At 38.3% G+C, this 18,868-nt stretch overlaps 1 protein-coding gene across 11 annotated transcripts in view; it reads right to left on the bottom strand.

Moving 5' to 3' along the window:
* Positions 1–18,868, bottom strand: part of emsy (EMSY transcriptional repressor, BRCA2 interacting) — a 75,422-nt gene that overhangs the window by 15,705 nt on the left and 40,849 nt on the right. For all 11 annotated transcript variants that reach the window (XM_052025668.1, XM_052025673.1, XM_052025671.1 and 8 more), the window contains 3 exons: positions 15,553–15,714; positions 12,721–12,876; positions 8,884–9,050 (listed from right to left, as the gene is read on the bottom strand). In XM_052025668.1, the coding sequence (XP_051881628.1) occupies positions 8,884–9,050; positions 12,721–12,876; positions 15,553–15,714 (485 nt within the window). The remainder of the gene's footprint in view (positions 1–8,883; positions 9,051–12,720; positions 12,877–15,552; positions 15,715–18,868) is intronic.

Here is an 18,868-nt window from a genome sequence, read left to right as displayed (position 1 = left end):
GGGAATAACCAACAGAAAAGTAATGCATGTTAGAAGTCGAACTAAATCAGTTAGGTTTTCCATATTGAAAGTAGAGGTCAAAGAACCATAAACCACTTCATAATAGAGGGAACAGACCTTTGTACAGAATTTTCAGCACATAAATGACTAAAGCACCCAGCAGGTCAAGCAGCATCAGTAGGGAAAGAAATAGTCGATGATTCAGTTCCAGGGTTCTTCATCAGAACTGGGAAAGTGAGAAAACAAGTGCGTTTGGCTGTGGGGTGGGTGGGGGGCGGCAATGTCAGAGTGAACAGAGGAAATGTCTGTGATGGGGTGCAGACCAAAACTGTCAGGGTAACAAGTACTTTAAAGGCAGATATTAAAAGACAAACAAGCAGATAGATGGGGTTACTTTAGAGGCTAGACCAGGCCAGTAGGTGTGGCAGATTTCCTGCATCAAATATTAGTGAACCACTACATTCCAGTAACTTCTGTAGTCCTTTCTCCTGATCCAAATAAACACATTTAATTTCAGAATTAGCAATGGCAGTTTTGGAACCTGTAAACAGAATGGCCAGAGAATTTGGGAATATATTTGTAATTTTCACTTAAAATAAATTACTATCTTGCCCACGCTGGAGATAGACTTGTTCTGTTGAAGCCACAAAGCTAGAAGATCAGCCACTTGAACTGCCTTTCAGATGCCTTTGAGTGATCACTATATAATGTTGCTAGAGACCTGGCTAAAGCACGGATGCAATCAAAGTTTACATATGAAATGGAGGGAAACAGCATTTTTACTAACACGTAACTGGTCATTGACTGTTGTTCTTTCAAATATCTTGCTTTTTTTTTAAAATGGCTGCATTTGGTTTATATCAGACCTACATCTGGTACAATATAAATCGGATTTCTCTTTATTCCAGTTGATTACACTTGGCCACTGGCTATCATTTATACACAGAATTGCATGACTAATAATTCCTCCCACATAATGTAAAACAGTCTTATTTTCAGCACTCTAACCCAAGGGACGAAGCTATAATAAAATCCATCAATGTAATGACTACAGATAGAAGTACAATCTCAAGCACTACACTCTCAACTGTCACCAAGGCCAACCAATGTGCAAGGGAAAACCCTGTGACCAATCTCAGGGAAACAAAAACACTGGGTAATTTTTCCTGATGACTCAAAGTATTGATCAAGCAAGCTCCAGATGTGTGAAACCCTACTGAGGGAAGGAGCACATGGCTCCATTTTCTTCTGGAGTGTCACGTATTTCCAACAATAATTTATAATGACACTAAAAGTCTGACAAGATGTTTTCAAGCTGCCAGATCCCTGCGTTATGCATTGCATAAACATACAGTGAGAGCTGGGTAATAAAACGTACACAGAGGAACACCAATAAGCCAGCAAGCTGCAATTGCAGTTCAAAGATATTGCTTTAAAGTTATTGAATCAGCACCGAAATTGGCCCTTCAGCCCAACTTGTCCATGCCTACCAAGATGCCCATCTAAGTTAGTTCCATTTGGCCCACAGCTTTCTAAACCTATTCCATCCATTGCATATCTACATACCAGCAATGGGGCTTTATTTTTTGTAAATCAATTTTGCTGCTTCTTGAAGTAATCCACGATCTAATACTATCAGTTGCCCCCGGTTCCTCAACCTAGTCACAATTAAATGCGTGAGGGTCACTGCTGTGTTGTCAGGGTTTTGATCACAGATTGGGATTGCAGAGGTATCTATACATTCTGGCTTTTATAGCCAGGAGGGCTGTGTTGCTTAAATGGAAGGAAGTTACTCCGCCTACTCATGCTCAATGGTTACGGGATGTTATGTTATACCTAAATTTATAGAAGGGCCGTTGTTCAATTCTTGAATCTAGCTTAGACTTTCAAACCCTGTGGGGACCTTTTTTGAATTATTTTCAAAACCTTTGATTTGGTGACTAAAGTACAGATATTGGCTGATATCATTATATCTCAAGGGTCTTTCTTTGTCTTTTTTTTAAACCAAACAGCTCCAGTTTTGGTAGTGGGTTTAGATTTTTTTTATATAATAAAATTATTCCAAGTTTCTTATCATACGTGATTATTAATTTAGAGTATTGTGATCTCAAGTATGATTTAACACAATGTATTTAGTAGTATTTTTATCCTCTTTTTGATGCATGTACTCTGTATTTTTTTTGTAGAATAAAAATATTGTAAAAAGAAAAGGAGAGGTATGGGGAGTGCTACAATCAATAATATCCTCATTTGATGTCCATGTGCAAGATTTTCTGAATGGCATTACAAGAATAAGAAGTCAAAAAACAATTTAATGCCTCATGTTAAAAATACAACAACAACAAACAGCTTATTTTGAAACAAAAATGATCAGGACAGAACATGTGTCATCTTGAGCAGTCATTTCTGTACCTGGAGTACAACTTGAAAAACAACATTTAAATCAACTCCTTTGAGCCTGTGGCACATCCTGCAACTGGGATTGCAAGTGGTAGGGCACAAACTGTCAGCACCCTCTCCCAGGTCAACACCCCCATCACTGAGGCCCTTGTTACCTCTTAGTCTGCTATGATGGGCTGACCATATTGCCTTTGCCCAACACCAGAAATAAACACACTCAAGGAGTCTGTTGGTGGCGCTCGATGGACTAAGTCATAACTTGGCTTTGGTCCAGGCACTTTTCAATCTACCATTTACCACCCTTTAATAAGTCTTTTACAATACTGGCACAAGTTTAATCTTGACTTTAACTGTTAAAATGACCACCAGATCTAAAGCCTCTGCTAATGGTAAAGGTAGTGGAGACCAACCTACTTTGGAAGCTATTTCTAATCTGGATAGAAAATTCGATCGGAGCTTTGCCGAATTGAAGTCCATTTTAAAAGACTTTGAAGACAAACAAAATATTCTTATCCAGGAAAATGCCAAACAAATGCAACTAATTGCTGAACTCAACCAAGCTGGTGAAGAGAGAGATGCCAAACTCCTTTTACTTGAAAAAGCCTTAATTACGACCAAGCAAAATCTGGAAAAGCAACAATAGAGGATCATCGACCTGGAAGGACGCAGCAGGAGGAAAAATTTAAGAATCATCAATTTTCCAGAGAACAGTGAGACTGGTAACCCTACGGAACTCTTTTCTAATCTTTTGGTCGATGTGTTTGGTTCCAAAATGTTCCCTGTTCAGCCCATTCTGGATAGGGCTCATAGAGTATTAAGATCTAAACCTGCTCCGGATCAAAAACCTCAGTCAGTAATACTGAGATTCCGTTATGTCAGCATCAAGGAACTCCTGATTCATACCGCTTGTAGACGTGGAATGATTCAATTTAAACGATGGAAGTTTCGAACAGTTGAAGATTACACCTCAGAAGTTATGAAAGAAAGGCCGACCTACAAACCAATTATGGCTCGTCTCTATCAAAGCAATTATCATCCTGCATTATTATTCCCAGCAAGGTTGAGAATTTCATTACCTGATAAATCTCGCAAATGGTTTAAATCCATCCAAGAGGCCGAGGAATTTCTTTTGAATTAGCTTTTAATTTTAGAAGCTAAGAAATGCGGAAGAGACACAGTGTTTTTACTTTGATTTACTACCTACTTGCTTTATTATCCAATTAATTTTTAGATTTAAACATTTTTTCTTCTTTTAATATTTTTAATGTTTTGTTTTCATAACAATTAAGAACTTACAAAATGACTGATTGTTTGCTTTCTTTTTGAAATAATTATTAAACTGTATTTTTTAATTGTCGGCTGTTAACACCCTTTGGTTCTGTTTCAATCTCACAACTATATTGTGAGTTCGATATCTCTGTTTGGATTATGTTGTTCATTTTTAGACAAAACATGGGTGGTTTATATATTTTTCAATTTGGACTATTGCCACCAATAGAACTGGGGTTAGTTCAATTAGAGGGTAGCCTTCTGGCTGCCTATTGGCCAGTTTTCGGGCTGTTGGGGGTGGGGGGTGGGGTTGTTTTTAAGTTTCTTTTTCTTCTGGGCTAAACTACAAGTTTTTCTAAATTGTCATCACATCCGTTTCCTCTTTGAATATTTTTTTTCACTTCTTCCTATTGGAAGACTCGGATATACCAATTAACCCTTTACATACCATATGTTTTTTAATCTGTTAAAATGGATAAGACTATTAATTTTATTTCATGGAATGTTAACAGCTTAAATAATCCGCTTAAGCACAAGAAGATTTTGAAAGATTTTCATAGATTAAATGCTCAGATTATTTTCGTTCAGGAGATTCACATCAGGAAGAAAGATAATCAACGTTTTTTTAGATTTTGGAGGGGGTCAACAGTTTCATTCAAATTCACAAGCAAAGGTGAAAGGAGTTTCTGTTTTTATAGACTCCTCAATTTCGTTTGTCCATCATGAGACAATATCATACCCAAATGGTAGATTTTTATTAATTACTGGTCTGCTTCATAATAAAAAAAGCTGTTATGGTTAATGTTTATGCACCCAATGTAGATCACCCTGAAATTTTTAAACATCTGTTTCCATTTTTTCCTAATTTAAATGAATACACTGTGATTATGGGTGGAGATTTTAACTGTTGTCTAAACCCTTCGATGGATAGATCTGTGTCAAATCCTGCACTTCCAAACAAATCCGCTGTCTCTATTAATTCCTTTTTAGTTGAATCTGGAATTTTAGATGTTTGGAGATTTCTATACCCATATGATAAAGAATTTTCATTCTTTTCTCATGTCTACCATAACTACTCAAGGATTGATTTTCTTTTATTGATGCTAGATTAGCTCCACTCACTATGGACTGTAAATACGATGCAATTGCCATCTCTGATCGTGCACCATTGACTTTATCAAATAAATTACCAGATGTATCCTTTGATATCAGAACAGATTTCATTTTTCTTTTTAACTAATTTTACTGAAGAAATCTCCAGTGGGATAATATGGGATACTTTTAAAGCATATACCCATGGTCAAGTTATTTCATATTCCGCTGGATTAAAAAAACGAACTAATAACAAAATATGTATACTGGCTGAAAGATTAAAGAAATAGATAAAAACTATTCTGATACTCCGAATCTAGAGCTTTTTAAGAAAGAGAACAGAACTCCAATTACAACATAGTTTATTATTAACATCTTCAATTGAAAATCTACTACTTAAAAACAAATTTTATATACATGGTGACGAATCTGGTAAATTATTGGCCAACCAATTGAAAACTACTTTATCTAAATGTCAGATTAATAAAATTTGTAAACCAGATGGTACCTACATGATAGATCATGTTCAAATCAACAAATCCTTTCAAGAATCTTATTCTTCTTTATACCAATCAGAATCCCCTGAGGGTCCTACATTGATGTATGATTTTTTAAGAGATCTGAAGATTCCCCAACTATCTTTAAATGAATGTTCTACATTAGATGCTCCCATTTTGGAGGAAGAAATAAAGAAAGCAATATTTTCAATGAACTCGGGTAAAGCACCCGGCCCTGACGGATATACAGCTGAATTTTTTAAATCCTTTTCTGATATTCTTGTTCCCTGGTTAGCCAAAATTTTTAAAGATGCCCTATCAGTGGGTAAACTACCACAATCTTTCGATGAAGCAACTATCTCTTTAATTCTTAAAAAGGATAAAGATCCCACTGATTGTGCATCTTATAGACCTATTTCTTTATTAAATGTAGATTCAAAAATATTTTCCAAAACATTGGCCTTTAGACTGGAAAAGGTTCTCCCACAAATTATCTCTGAAGACCAGACAGGATTTATTCAGAATCGTTATTTACATTTTAATATTAAGAGATTAATGAATATTATATATACCCCTTCATCCCAAATTCCAGAATGTGTTGTCTCACTAGATGCTGAAAAGGCGTTTGACAGAGTCGAATAGGAATATCTATTCACTACACTTCAAAAATTTAATTTTAGCCCTAAATTTATATCTGCGATTGAAATGATTTATTATACACCTATGGCTTCAATACTTACTAATAATCAAAGATCTCCTTCGTTTAGGCTTTTTCAAGGTACTAGACAAGGTTGCCCGTTAAGCCCTTTATTATTTGATATTGCTTTAGAACCCTCAGCTATTGCACTCAGGACCTCTTCAAATGTATGTGGCATTACTCATGGACAGAAGATTCATAAACTATCTCTCTCCGCAGATGACCTGTTACTTTATATTTCTAATCCGGACTAATCTATCCCTGCAGTACTATCACTACTAGATCAGTTTAGTGTTTTTTCTGGCTATAGATTAAATCTTAATAAGAGCGAACTTTTTCCATTGAATATGCAAACCCCAATTTATAGGCAATTACCTTTCAGATTGGTAACTGACTATTTTATGTATTTAGGTGTTAAAATTACCCAGAAACATAAGGACTTATTTAAAGCTAATCTATTGCCTTTAATTGATCATGTTAAACAATTATTTACTAAGTGGTCTCCACTGTCTTTATCATTGGTAGGCCAAATTAATGCGATTAAGATGAATATTTTACCAAAATTTTTATATTTATTTCAAGCGATTCCAACTTTTGTCCCGAAATCTTTTTTTGACACTACTGATTCTAAAATTCTTTCATATATTTGGCAGAATAAAAACCTAAGGTTAAGTAAGAAATATTTACAAAAACTAAAAAAAGGATGGTGGTATGGCCTTGCCTAACTTTAGATTATATTATTGGGCAATTAATATCAGATATTTAATTTTTTGGATACAAGATTTAGATGTAATTCAATGCCCCAAATGCGTACACCTTGAACACCAATCAGTACTTGAATTTTCATTAGTTTCTATTTTAGGAGCTTCACTCCCTTTTGCACTTACCAAATTAAGTAAACATATGATTAACCCAATTGTTAAACATACAATACAAATATGGTTTCAATTTCGTAAATTTTTTTGGATTGAATAAATTTAACTTGTCAAGTCCCATCCAATCTAATTTTTTCTTTCATCCATCCAGAGTTGACTCAGCTTTTTCCATATGGAAAAGGAAGGGAATAGTATGTTTTCGTGATTTATTCATTGATAGCTGTTTTTCATCTTTTGAACAATTGTCTAACAAATACAATTTGCCTAGATCACACTTTTTTCAATATTTGCAGATCAGAAAATTTTTAAAAGCTATTATACCCTCTTCTCCAACACCTTACAAAACTGAAACTACAGAAAAAATTTTAGGTCTTAATCCTCATCAGAAGGGCTTGATAGCAATAATCTATGATTTAATTATGAAAAAATGTCCAGAATCACTGGACAAAATTAAGAATGAATGGGAAAGTGAACTCCAGACATCTGTGTACCTACAGAGACTTGGAAGAAAATTTTTCATTTAGTTAATACATCTTCAATGTGTGCCAGACACTCGTTGATACAGTTTAAGGTAGTTCACAGGACCCATATGTCGAAAGATAAGCTAGCTCGTTTTTATAACCATATAAATCCTATATGTGACAGATGTAAATCGAATGTGGCTTCTTTAACACATATGTTTTGGTCCTGTCCTCTTTTGGAAAAATATTGGAAAGACATTTTTAACATTATTTCAAATGCATTGAAGATTGATTTACAACCTCACCCTATCACTGCAATTTTTGGTTTACCAAGGATAGAATCTGGCCATTTATCTGCTTCCGCTAACCGTATGATTGCTTTTGTTACATTAATGGCCAAACGATCCATTTTGCTTAAATGGAAGGATCCAATACCCTCTACTATTTTTCAATGGTTCTCTCAAACTATATCATGTTTAAACTTGGAAAAAATTAGGAGTGGTACTGTCGATCCTTCGCTTAAATTTGAAGATATTTGGAGTCCATTTATTCAATATTTTCACATGATGTAGATCCCCTTTCAATAACTTTCCAACTTAGAGGAACAGAATTAATGACATAATATTGCTCTGTTTCTACTGAGAAATTTTAGTCCAGTCTTTTTTTTTCTTTCTTTTTTGAAATTTTTCTGTTTAGTTTAGTTTATATTGTTTATAATTTTTCTTATTGATTTGGGTTTTTTTCTCTTTTTTAATTTATATAATATATCTTTTTCTTTCCTTTCTTTTGTATTATATTCATTTACTAAGAGATCGTTGGATCTACAGATTTTTTTATATCTTATTGTTCTTTATGATTATCTATGCCATGATTGTTATCCAGATCTCTTTGTATTACATGTACAAACATTGACGCTATATATTAATCTGTATTAATTTGAAAACTAATAAAAAGATTGAAAGAGAAAGAAAGAAACACACTCTTCCAAGTTGTGTCATGGGAGAAGATTACAAGGCAGATAGATAAGAGATTCAAGGATGTGCTCAAAGCTTCTTGGAAACAGCAAGACGTCCCCACCAACTCCTGGCAATGTCTATCCCACTACAGCTCAAATTGGGAAAGATAGTGGTATGGAGATCCTCAAGGCCATGCATTGGGAGGGCAGAGGGGCCTGTGTAAACAGCAGAAGGAACTTACCAACTCAAACCACCCACCCGCCTGCCCCATCACACTCCTCCTGATCCATCTGTGGAAGAACCTACAGTTTCCACATTAGCCCCACTAGCCATCTCAGAACTAGGGTGGAAGAAGAACTCGGCCAACAATCCAGCTGACCAGCAGTTCCCCATCTGCTGATAGTTCTGCTCCTCCTGTGAGAACAGCAAGAAATTGCAGTGGTAGCTTGATGCAAGCAATGGGAAAAGCAAACACTTTCAAAATTCATAGCAGCAAGCTTCAGTATAATCACAGGATCCCTGGTCAGCATTCAGCTTCTTGAAAAGGGATAAATAAACTCAACATATGTAATTTAAAAAACACCAGCAGTACAATTTGCTGACAGGTTGGACACAGTATCTGTGCCGAGTAATTACCTGCTGTAGAATGTGTGTGACAGCGATTGCCGAGGACACTGGGACTGATTTCACCCCTGCGGAATGCTGTGTTGTCTGCTGCTGTTGACCGCTTGATATAAGTGACGTCAGTGCCACTTCACCAGAACCGACGCCCGAACTGGAGACTGCAGGTTTGATGCTTTTCCCTATAGTGTGAAGAATGGAATGTCAGTAACAGGAACAAGAAAGAAAAAAAGGTGAAAAGTAAGATTCTGAAGACTCCATCAGTGTGCATATTAAAGCAGCACAAAGTGAAAGTGAAAAATCTAGTTATTAATCAACGTGTTAACTTTTTCCTTCCTGCAATCCTCCTCATACTTTGTGCTAAGCAGGAACATTTCCTCAGGAAACCACATCTAGTACATTTTCTAATTAGCTGGTTCTTGCTATTATCGTTGTGAAGCTGTGATGGTATTTTCCCCCCACCTTCCCACCCATACCTTTTGCCAAGTGCTGACACAGAATTTACAAAAGAGCTGTTAACATGATTCTCCTTCATTTAACAAAAATGTCCCTTGGTCTGACTTGTGATCAGAGAAGTGTAGATCTAATGGGGGAAAAAACCTGAACAATGAGACCCCTGTTAAAATTCGCAAAAGTAAAAGACTAACAGAACTAAGAACAAAAATGCTGAAAAATCTCAGCAGGTCAGGCAACATGTGCAAAGAGAAAAAAAAAGTGTTAATGTTTAAGGGAGAACACCTTTCATCTGACCTTTCACCCAGAAGAACTCTACAGGAACCAAAGGCCGAGATCCCGTATGACCTAATGACTGGTGGATGGAAACAGTGCTGCAGCTCACTGAACATGTATGGATTCTTCAGTGTAGACAAGACCATCGATGGCCTAAACACCCAAGGGTCACCCAAACATGGCTATGGATAGGAAGGTAGTCATCTCATACTGGAAAGCGCACTTCAAGTAGGAACACGACCACATCCATCGCCCAAATGTCTTTAATGCTATCCCACAGCAAGCCATCGTGTCCAACCTTGCTACCAGCCTCTGAGCGCGTACAAAATGAAAGGGGCATACATCATCTGAAAAACAACAGGACCTCAGGAACAGGCAGAATTCTTACTGTAGTTCAAAAAAAAACCTGGCACAAAGGAACTTGAACACAAATTCAGCCTTAACCGCTCACAGCTGGCCACAAGAGGACAGGCAAGGTGACATCAGAGACTTTAAATGTGACAAGCTAGTAAATAGAGAGGGGTCTCCCTGTTGTCTGCCGTAGGAATAATCATTATAACGATCTATGACAGTGCGATGAAAGATCCTAGTCACAGACTCAGAGCACGGAAATAAGCCCTTTGGTTCACTGAGTCCACGTCAACCATCAAGCACCCACTTACACTAATCCTACATTAATGCTGTTCTGTTCTCTGCACACTCCCATCAACTCCCCCCAGATTCCATCACTCATCTACACACTTGGGGCAATTTACAGTGGCCAATTAACCCACAGCCAAGCACATCCTTGGGACGTGGGAGTAAACTGAAGCACCCAGGGAGGGCCCATGCAGTTACAGGGGGAACTTGCAAACTCCACACAGGCAGCACCCGAAGTCAGGATTGAAGTCAGGTCGCTGGTGCTGCGAGGTATCAGCTTGACCAGCTGCACCACGGTGACCGCTCAAAATGGAGAAGGAACATTCAGGATGGCACTGAGAACCTCGTGTCCCTTTGTCATGAGCATTCAGAAGCCCAGCATAAATAGTCAAAGCATCACTGCACCTCCTAAATTATGACCCTCCTGCCCCAGCTACGGCAGAGTTTGCACGTTCAACATTCACCTCATAAACCATCTCAGAACTAGAATGGAAAATAGTCATCTTTGACCCCGAGGGACTGCCCAAGAAGAAGATAGGAAACTATCCCATAATTAAATTGCTTTCCTATTCCTTTGTAATTAACTTTTCCTTTGATTTATTAAGTGAATAAATCAGTGCAGGCAAAAAGCACACTTTTGAAGTGTTTCAACTGGAGAGATCTAACTGGTCTTGGATCCCAATTATGAAAAGAATGGAAATAATCCTTCAGGTGTTTACATACTGCTCCAATTTATATATCCATATAGTTTGTCGGTTTATTGGGTTAAAGACAGCAGGCAGTGCCAGAGGGAATATGCAACAAAAATTAGAACCATCTGATGATGGCAATTGAGAGTTCACCATGCAGAGCACTGAATGGTGTTCCAATTTTCCTCTTCATACCCACTTAAAATTCCAGTCAATGTGCAAAGCAATTACACTAATAACCCAGACCCATTAAATTTTCTACACTTGCTGTGGGAGCAATTTTTCTGGTCCCCACGTGCACACATACAACATTTTCTGATTTCATCATTGAGAGCTGGAGCTGATACATGTTTAATGCTGCCATCTGGCAACTTCCCAAAATGACTGGAAAAATGATATAGCCCAATTCATACCAATTACTGAGTCGGACCAAACTACACCTAAAGATTAAATATATTAAAAAAAAATCCTCCCATCACAAAACTATCTTCCTTTGATCATTTGCTTCCTGCCCACTCACTAGGTGCTCACACACACCTGCCTCCTTCTGACATTCATCTGTTTTGGACTTGTATCCATTTTTCCCCTCACCAAGCCATTCCCTCTCTATTAATTATGCATGGTTCTAACATTGTCCTTTTTTTGCTGCACTCAGTGCTTTTCCTCTACTATTTTGAAATTAATGGCCCATCCACTTCAAATGCTCCCCAATGTGTATCAACATTTAGTTAACAGAATTATTTTTAAAAACATACTAAACAATTTGTCCAATTTCACTCACCATTTCCCCAAGAGAAAATGTATGCAGCAAGATACAAGGGAAAGGTTTGGAGATGGTAGGGTACACACAATGGGATTAATTGTAAAGCTCCTGAGTTTGCTTTTTCTTTTATTAGAAAATTGAATCAGCCAGCGATTTGGACATTTTGATCTTAAGATCGTATATTAATGTACTTTTGCGTAGAATTTGACGTTAAGAACCATTGTTAAGAACAAGAAATTTTGGATGGGAGTGCCGCTTCCGTTTGTAATGGGCTACCAGTTCAGTCTGCTTATGCCTCGCAAAGAATGCTCCTTTGGCAGAAGTCTGGAGGATCCAGTGCTGTAACATTTCAGAACAGACAAGTGAGGTGAGTTGGCAACAGCAGCATGGGCGGCAGTGCCAAATCAATGAAATTAGAGTCATTTTTCAATAAATGCAAATATACCAACGTAAAATCATTTTTCCATTTGCTCCCCATCTGAAAATAATTCTCATGAAGGCAGTGGCACATATTGATGTACAAGGTCACTGCTTACCTTGAAGCACTTAAGTAATTTTATGAATTTGGTGTTGCAGACCATTTGAATGTGGGGGGGTTTCACACCTGAGCCCAATTCTATTACCCCATATCTATGGCCCCAAACTTCTTAGCAGATGATCAGCAGAGGAAATCCCTGGCTGGCTCTTCCTTAACCAAAGGGAACTAAGCTTCAGAGGACACACTCCCTTAAAAGAAACCAAAGGAAAGCATAAAGGGGTTAACAGTGGATTAGCAAAAAAAAAAAGGATGAATCTCTGCAGTCACCTATGCTACAGCTGTGTTATAAACCTGGCACTAGATCAGCTTACAAAGTTTCTAAGCCACTCAGGCTGCGACCCTCTGGTGAGAAGCTGCAAAAGAGTGATTGAAAGAGAATACTTCTGTTGGTCTGTGGTCCCTCTATGAAAGCCAGACAAATAAATAATTATCTCTTGAACTCCTAGTTTAAATCCATGAGCTTCTTTTAAACTCGAGTTTCGATAAACACTTGCCAGAGCTGAAGTACTCAGAAGCCAGCTCCGAATCGAGAGCAGTGATGGCTGGGCTTTCTGGAGACTGTCTCTTTTCCTGTGTCATCTGGATTGGAACCGCCATCTGACTGAGGTCAATAGTTGGCTGCCGAGGTTTAGACTCCAGCTTTTCTTTTCCTATACCAAATAACAAAACAAATGTCTAAGAATTCTGTCACCCAACCCTGTTCCTCATCAAAAACAAATCAAACAAACTGCATGAAAGTGGCATGTCTAAACTCTTCAGTAGGAGTCCCTCGGGTAGCAATCTCCAGCAGGAATTCTGGCCATTCCTTGAACCTTACTGGGTCAGCTTAATCACAATAAACCAGACACTGCCGGATACAGTAGTCCATCAATTCCTGCTGGGCTGTATGCGCATGAAGGTTCGTATGCTCAGGTCATGGAAGTTATAAGAGTGATCAATATGACCAAGTAGCAACAACATAAATATGTATTATACTTGCACAAAACACTGGGTAGCTCAGGGTAGCGTTTAAGTGTTATGGTAGGGACATTCGAGCCATAGAAAATTTAGAGCAGAGATTTGGCATGAGGACACCAGAATCAAGAAAACATCTAAATTAGGATTAGGTTACTCAGCCCCTCAAAACTGCTCTACCATTTATTAAGGTCATGGCTGATCTGACTGTAACCTCACTTTCATATTTCTCATCCATTGCCAGTAACCTTTTACCCAAGTTTCTTATCAAGACCACCCAAATCTGACTTAAAATATTCAAAGGCACTGTTTCCACCACCCTTTGAGGAAAAGAGTTCAAACGACAGAACTCTGGAAGAAGTTCCACCTCATCCTCTTGAGATTATTTTAGAGCAATGATTCCTTATCATTGGGACAACTTTCACTGGATCAGAGCAAGTTAATTGAAGATATAATAAAAGGCTTCAAATTAGATTTAGTTAGGATGAATCATGAGAGAATATTTCTTGTTTACTCTGTAGAACAAATCTGTGACAAGTTTTTAATATGTATCAGCATTTATATTCCCCAACTAATTTTCCCTCTAACCTATTCTCTCCACATTCCTATCAAGTCCCCTCAGATTTTACCACTCACTTACACACCAAGAACAGTTTACAGCACCCAATTGACCTACCAAACAGCATGTCTTTGGGACGTAGAAGAAAACCAGAATATCCGGAGGAATCCTATGCAGTCATAGGGAGACATGCAAACTCCATACAAACAACACGAGTCCAGGATAGAACCTGGGCTGCTGGTGTTGTGAGACAGAGCACTCCTAGCTATGCCATAGTGCCACCCCTTTTTCCTTAAAAAATGAAGAGTCACAAATGCTGATTTCCCCCAATGGTTGGCCACAGCCTAGCTCATTCCCCCAACCGTAGCCTCTGCTCTTTTGGCGTCTTTTCCTATTGTTGCTATTTTTGTTGAGGGGCTAAATCGTCTACTTATGCTCCTAGTTTATATGATATTCAAATAATACCATTGAAGGAATGAAGAAATTCTGGAGCATCATACTGAGGAGAGATTACAGATATCTATTTTTTTGTTTTTGCAATTGCACCCAATTATATTTAACTAAACTTTCAATATATTGACAGTCGTGGATAACTCCATCCAGACTTGTAGAAGCTACCAATTTCTCTCATTCTTCTAACAAACCATTAACATGTGCAGCAAGGAAACCAGTGTAAAAAGGTAAATAGTACGTAACCACGCTCCGATAGCAAATTACAGCACACTACAGCTTCAGAATGGAACTGGAAGAACATCAAGAAAATATTGCCCAACCTGCAATTTTGCTTGGGAATTTACACAGCAAGTTTGTAGACAAAAGGAAAGGACAGAGGAGGAAAGCAACAAGATACTCCACTCCACAGATTTAGTTTTTTAATTCAAGTGTCCAACAGGGGTGAAAGGATAAATGGAAGTTGAACTGCCAAGTTCCTTCATGATCAGAGAAGTATGGACAACCACAACACTTTAAGATGCAACCATGATTTTAAAATTAAATGGAAAAAACAAATGTGAGGTTTCAATAACAGGGAATACAGGAAGTTGATTATGGGGACCTGGGAACTCGAGTGTTCAGTAATGTAGAGTCAAGCTGGATAGGATACGTCTGCAGCAATCCAAGCTCAACAAAAAAACCTCTGAAGTAGTTTACTACAGTGATAGAGTGATGCTGTTTACTTCAAGCTCCAGGTGCACAAGCTAAATCTGGATTGGCGCAGGGAGAGTCAGGTTTTCCTAAACCTGCCAGCAGTTTTCAATCATTGTGGCAATTCCTTCAGCTTTACAGAAAAATAGAAGGATGTGGAAGCCACAGAAAGGGTGTAGAGGAGATTTACAAAGATGTTGCCTGGATTGCGGAGCATGCCTTACGAAAGCAGGTTGAGGGAACTCGGCCTTTTCTCCTTGGACCGACGGAGGATGAGGGGGGACCTGACAGAGGTATATAAGATGATGAGAGGCATTGATCGGGTAGATAGTCAGAGGCTTTTTCCTAGGGCTGAAATGGTTGCCACAAGAGGATACAGGTTTAAGGTGCTGGGGAGTAGATACAGAGATGTCAGGGGTAAGTTTTTTTTACTCAGAGAGTGGTGAGTGCGTGGAATAGGCTGCCAGCAATGGTGGTGGAGGTGGATACGATAGGGTCTTTTAAGAGACTTTTGGATAGGTACATGGAGCTGAGAAAAATAGAGGGCTATAGGTCTCTGGGTAGGGACATATTCAGCACAGCTTTGTGGGCCGAAGGGCCTGAATTGCGCTGTAGGTTTTCTATGTTTCTATGTTTCAACAGTAAAAATAATTAATACTGAGATGCAAACCTGTCTGCTGGAGTTCTAGCAGTGCTTTAATGGTGGAAGTTGCTGATTGAGATTCCCCAGAAACATCCTGGTAAATAATCGTGGGGCTGGTGTCCATGGCAACTTCATGTTCTGTCCAATCCTGGCTTCTTGATGAAATGACATGAACCACTTGCTGGGAGTCTGAAAAGAAATTCAAAATTTATTAAAGCTGCAGAACCTCAATATTAATTCTTGCTTTGCTAGGCAAGCAACAATCCATGTGGTTAACTCTGCAGCTGAAGGTCAATTGTTTTCTCCCTCATTTCAAAGCAGAAAACCTTTAAGGCCCACTTGATAATCAGTGTACAATTCACTTATGCAGACAAGATTGCAAGCTATGGCTAGTTAACTGATCTCAGTTGAGGCACGTATGCTCAGCACTCTTCAGCTATGGTGAATTCATCATTTCCTTCCATTGAGACAGGATGGAAAGTGTCAGTGTGTGGATGTTGACACAACAGGATGGGATTTAATCTTGATTAAACATACCCAAAACACTCATCATTTTGGTTCAAAGGACGGATGCTCAGCAAAAGATTATTGGAGCCAGCTAGCACCTTCGTAACCAATATCCTTTTCACAAATCAATACCCTTAAATGAAGTAAAAATCTATGTATTTGCCCACTATGTTGCAGTGACCTTGCAAAGTTACTCGAGTTGCACATAGATGTCCAATATATTTATCCAGAGAGACAAGTTTGAATCTCACTACAGGAGTTGGGGGAATCTCAAGTAAGGAAATAAATATGCAGTAAAAAGCAGATCCTAGGAAGGGTATACAAGAGACTACAGATGGTCCAGATTTCCAGGAACACACAAAGCGCTGGAGGACCTCAGTAGGTCAGGCAGCATCTATAGAGGGAAATTGTCAGTCGAAATTTCGGGTCAAGATCTTTGATTGTCGACTGTCCATTTCCCTCTACAGATGCTGCCTGACCTGCTCAGTTCCTCCAGCATTTTGTGTTGTCGTCCCAGGAAGGGTAACTTTTTTTTTCCTGACACCACCTGCTTAAAACCAGAAATGTGAACCATTAAATTACCAAGGTTGTTGCAAAGCCCATCAGATTCCCCAGTATCTTTTACAGAAGGAAATATTCCAATCTTACCATCTTTCTATGCTTCCAGGCCCACAAATACAGTTGACACAACTGTTCTCCTCCCACCACCACTCTAAAATGTCCCACTAAGCCATTCAGTTCAGGGGTCAGCCTTTCCAATAAATATTGACCCTGCCAGTGATGTCAACATCCCACAGAGAAGTCAAATGGGACAATGAAGAATCAGTGCACAGAAACTCAGAGTATGCCAACCAGCCCCTTCTGCACATTCCACTATTCATTCACAAATAACCCAACTCCATTTAACACAATTAACAAATGATCCCTCACTGTACTCTCAAAGGCCCCCAAAAACTCTTCTTCCCACCAAGAAAATAGATCCTCAATCTCTCATCAAACAATAATAAAATTTTAAACATACTAAATTGATTACCATTCCATCTTTCAACTTGAAGAACACAGATGGCAAGTTTATGGGAGGTGTCCCTGAATACCCTCTGAAAGCTATGGTACTATTTTGATGAATCCATGTTGTATCCACTTCCACAGCAATGCATCCTTTCTCGTGCAAGTTGCTGGAACTGATGCAGTACTCCAGATGGGGTCTAACAAAGGCTTTCTACAACTGAACTGACTTGCATTCTAGTTTTATTGCGATTAAGAGGGATGGAAATTGTCCTCTCCTTACACTAAGTGTAGCTGTGCCATATTCTGTGCTTCTGAACATCAACTTCAATGAAATTAAGTTTTGAAACAGAGCTGAATGCCCCCCTGATAGAATATTGTATGTTAATTGTAAATGATTAAGTATTTTCACCCCGTGTGTCTATCTGGCTTTCTGATTGCTCTTAGAAATCGCATAGGTTTATTGTATTTACTGTGCTCTCTTATAATACGGTTAACATACCATAATTTAGGGAACTCTCAAAGCACTTTGCCCTAGTATTATCCACCATTTTCCACGGTTTGCAAAATGGGTTTAATTTCTTTTCCCTGATCAAATGCAATATTTCTCTCAACACAGAATAACTTGACACAATTAATCCAAATTTACTGTAAAAAGGACCTGAATGGCATTTGCATTTGTACACGTAAACACAGTGACTAATATTTACACAGCAAGGGGCCATAAACGACAAATATTTATAATGATTAGATTATCTACTTCAGTGATACTGGTTGAGGGATACGCATTGCTTCTTTGCAAAGTGTAATGGAATCTTTTATGTACATGCGAAAGAATGGATAGGATCTCAGTTTCATATGAAGAAAGATATAACAAACATCACAGCCCTCTCGATACTGAAATGATCCATTAACATTGATTATATGGTCAACTCACACAGACAGGGCATGAACCCACAAAATTCATATGGGTATTACAAATGCTAACCTTGCCAATGCTGTCCACATTCCATGGGAGATTAATACAAACTAATAATACAAATTAATACAAGGTTAGAACAACAATGATTGATAAGTATTTTCAATGAGAAAGCCATTACAAAATAATTAAACCACTGTTGTCCATTTTGCACCGATCCTGGCTAGTTGCTACAGCCACCCAACCATACGCACCCCTGCTTTCACATAACCTCCATCCAATGCCCTCATCCACTACCCAGCACCTCCCAAAATTGCCTTCCATCTAGATATCATTTATAATTATAGTTGAAGGCTAAGAAAACACATTCCGCTTTGTTTTGGAGCTTGGTTTCTGCTGCAGCAGTGCATAATCTTGAACGTACAGATTCAAAAATCAGTCATTGTTTTCCAAATGATATAAATCAACCACTCAGGGTGCAGGTCCAATCCACAGGAAATGACTACCAATAGGTTTCTACTACTCTTGAAAATGTTTGAGACCATCTTTACATGTATTTTAAGGAGATGGGGAGATAACTGATGGGGTTGGAATAGTGAAAGGAGATAGGGAAAAAAAATCCAACCATTGTTAAGTGCCAATAGATGAACTAGTGGCTTTCTTCTATCAAAGGGCTATAGAAACCTTTAAATTACTGGCCTCCGAACGATGTTTGAGGAACAGGAACACCATTCCAAATTGAAGGAAAAAAGGGTAATTTATACTTAAGAGATCTTGCAATTAAACTTGTTCAGACTTGGGCAGGAGGGAAATTAGGACTGGAACAGAACCCAAGCATTAAAAAGACCAAGCTACCAAGCACCCTCTGCTCATCAATTCCAACTAAATGAATTGTTGTCAAGTAAGTTAGCA

This window comes from Pristis pectinata, chromosome 11 (genome assembly GCF_009764475.1).
Source record: "Pristis pectinata isolate sPriPec2 chromosome 11, sPriPec2.1.pri, whole genome shotgun sequence".
Taxonomy (NCBI): domain Eukaryota; kingdom Metazoa; phylum Chordata; class Chondrichthyes; order Rhinopristiformes; family Pristidae; genus Pristis; species Pristis pectinata.
Note: the sequence above shows the minus strand (reverse complement) of the source record. Positions and strands in the feature narration are given on the sequence as shown.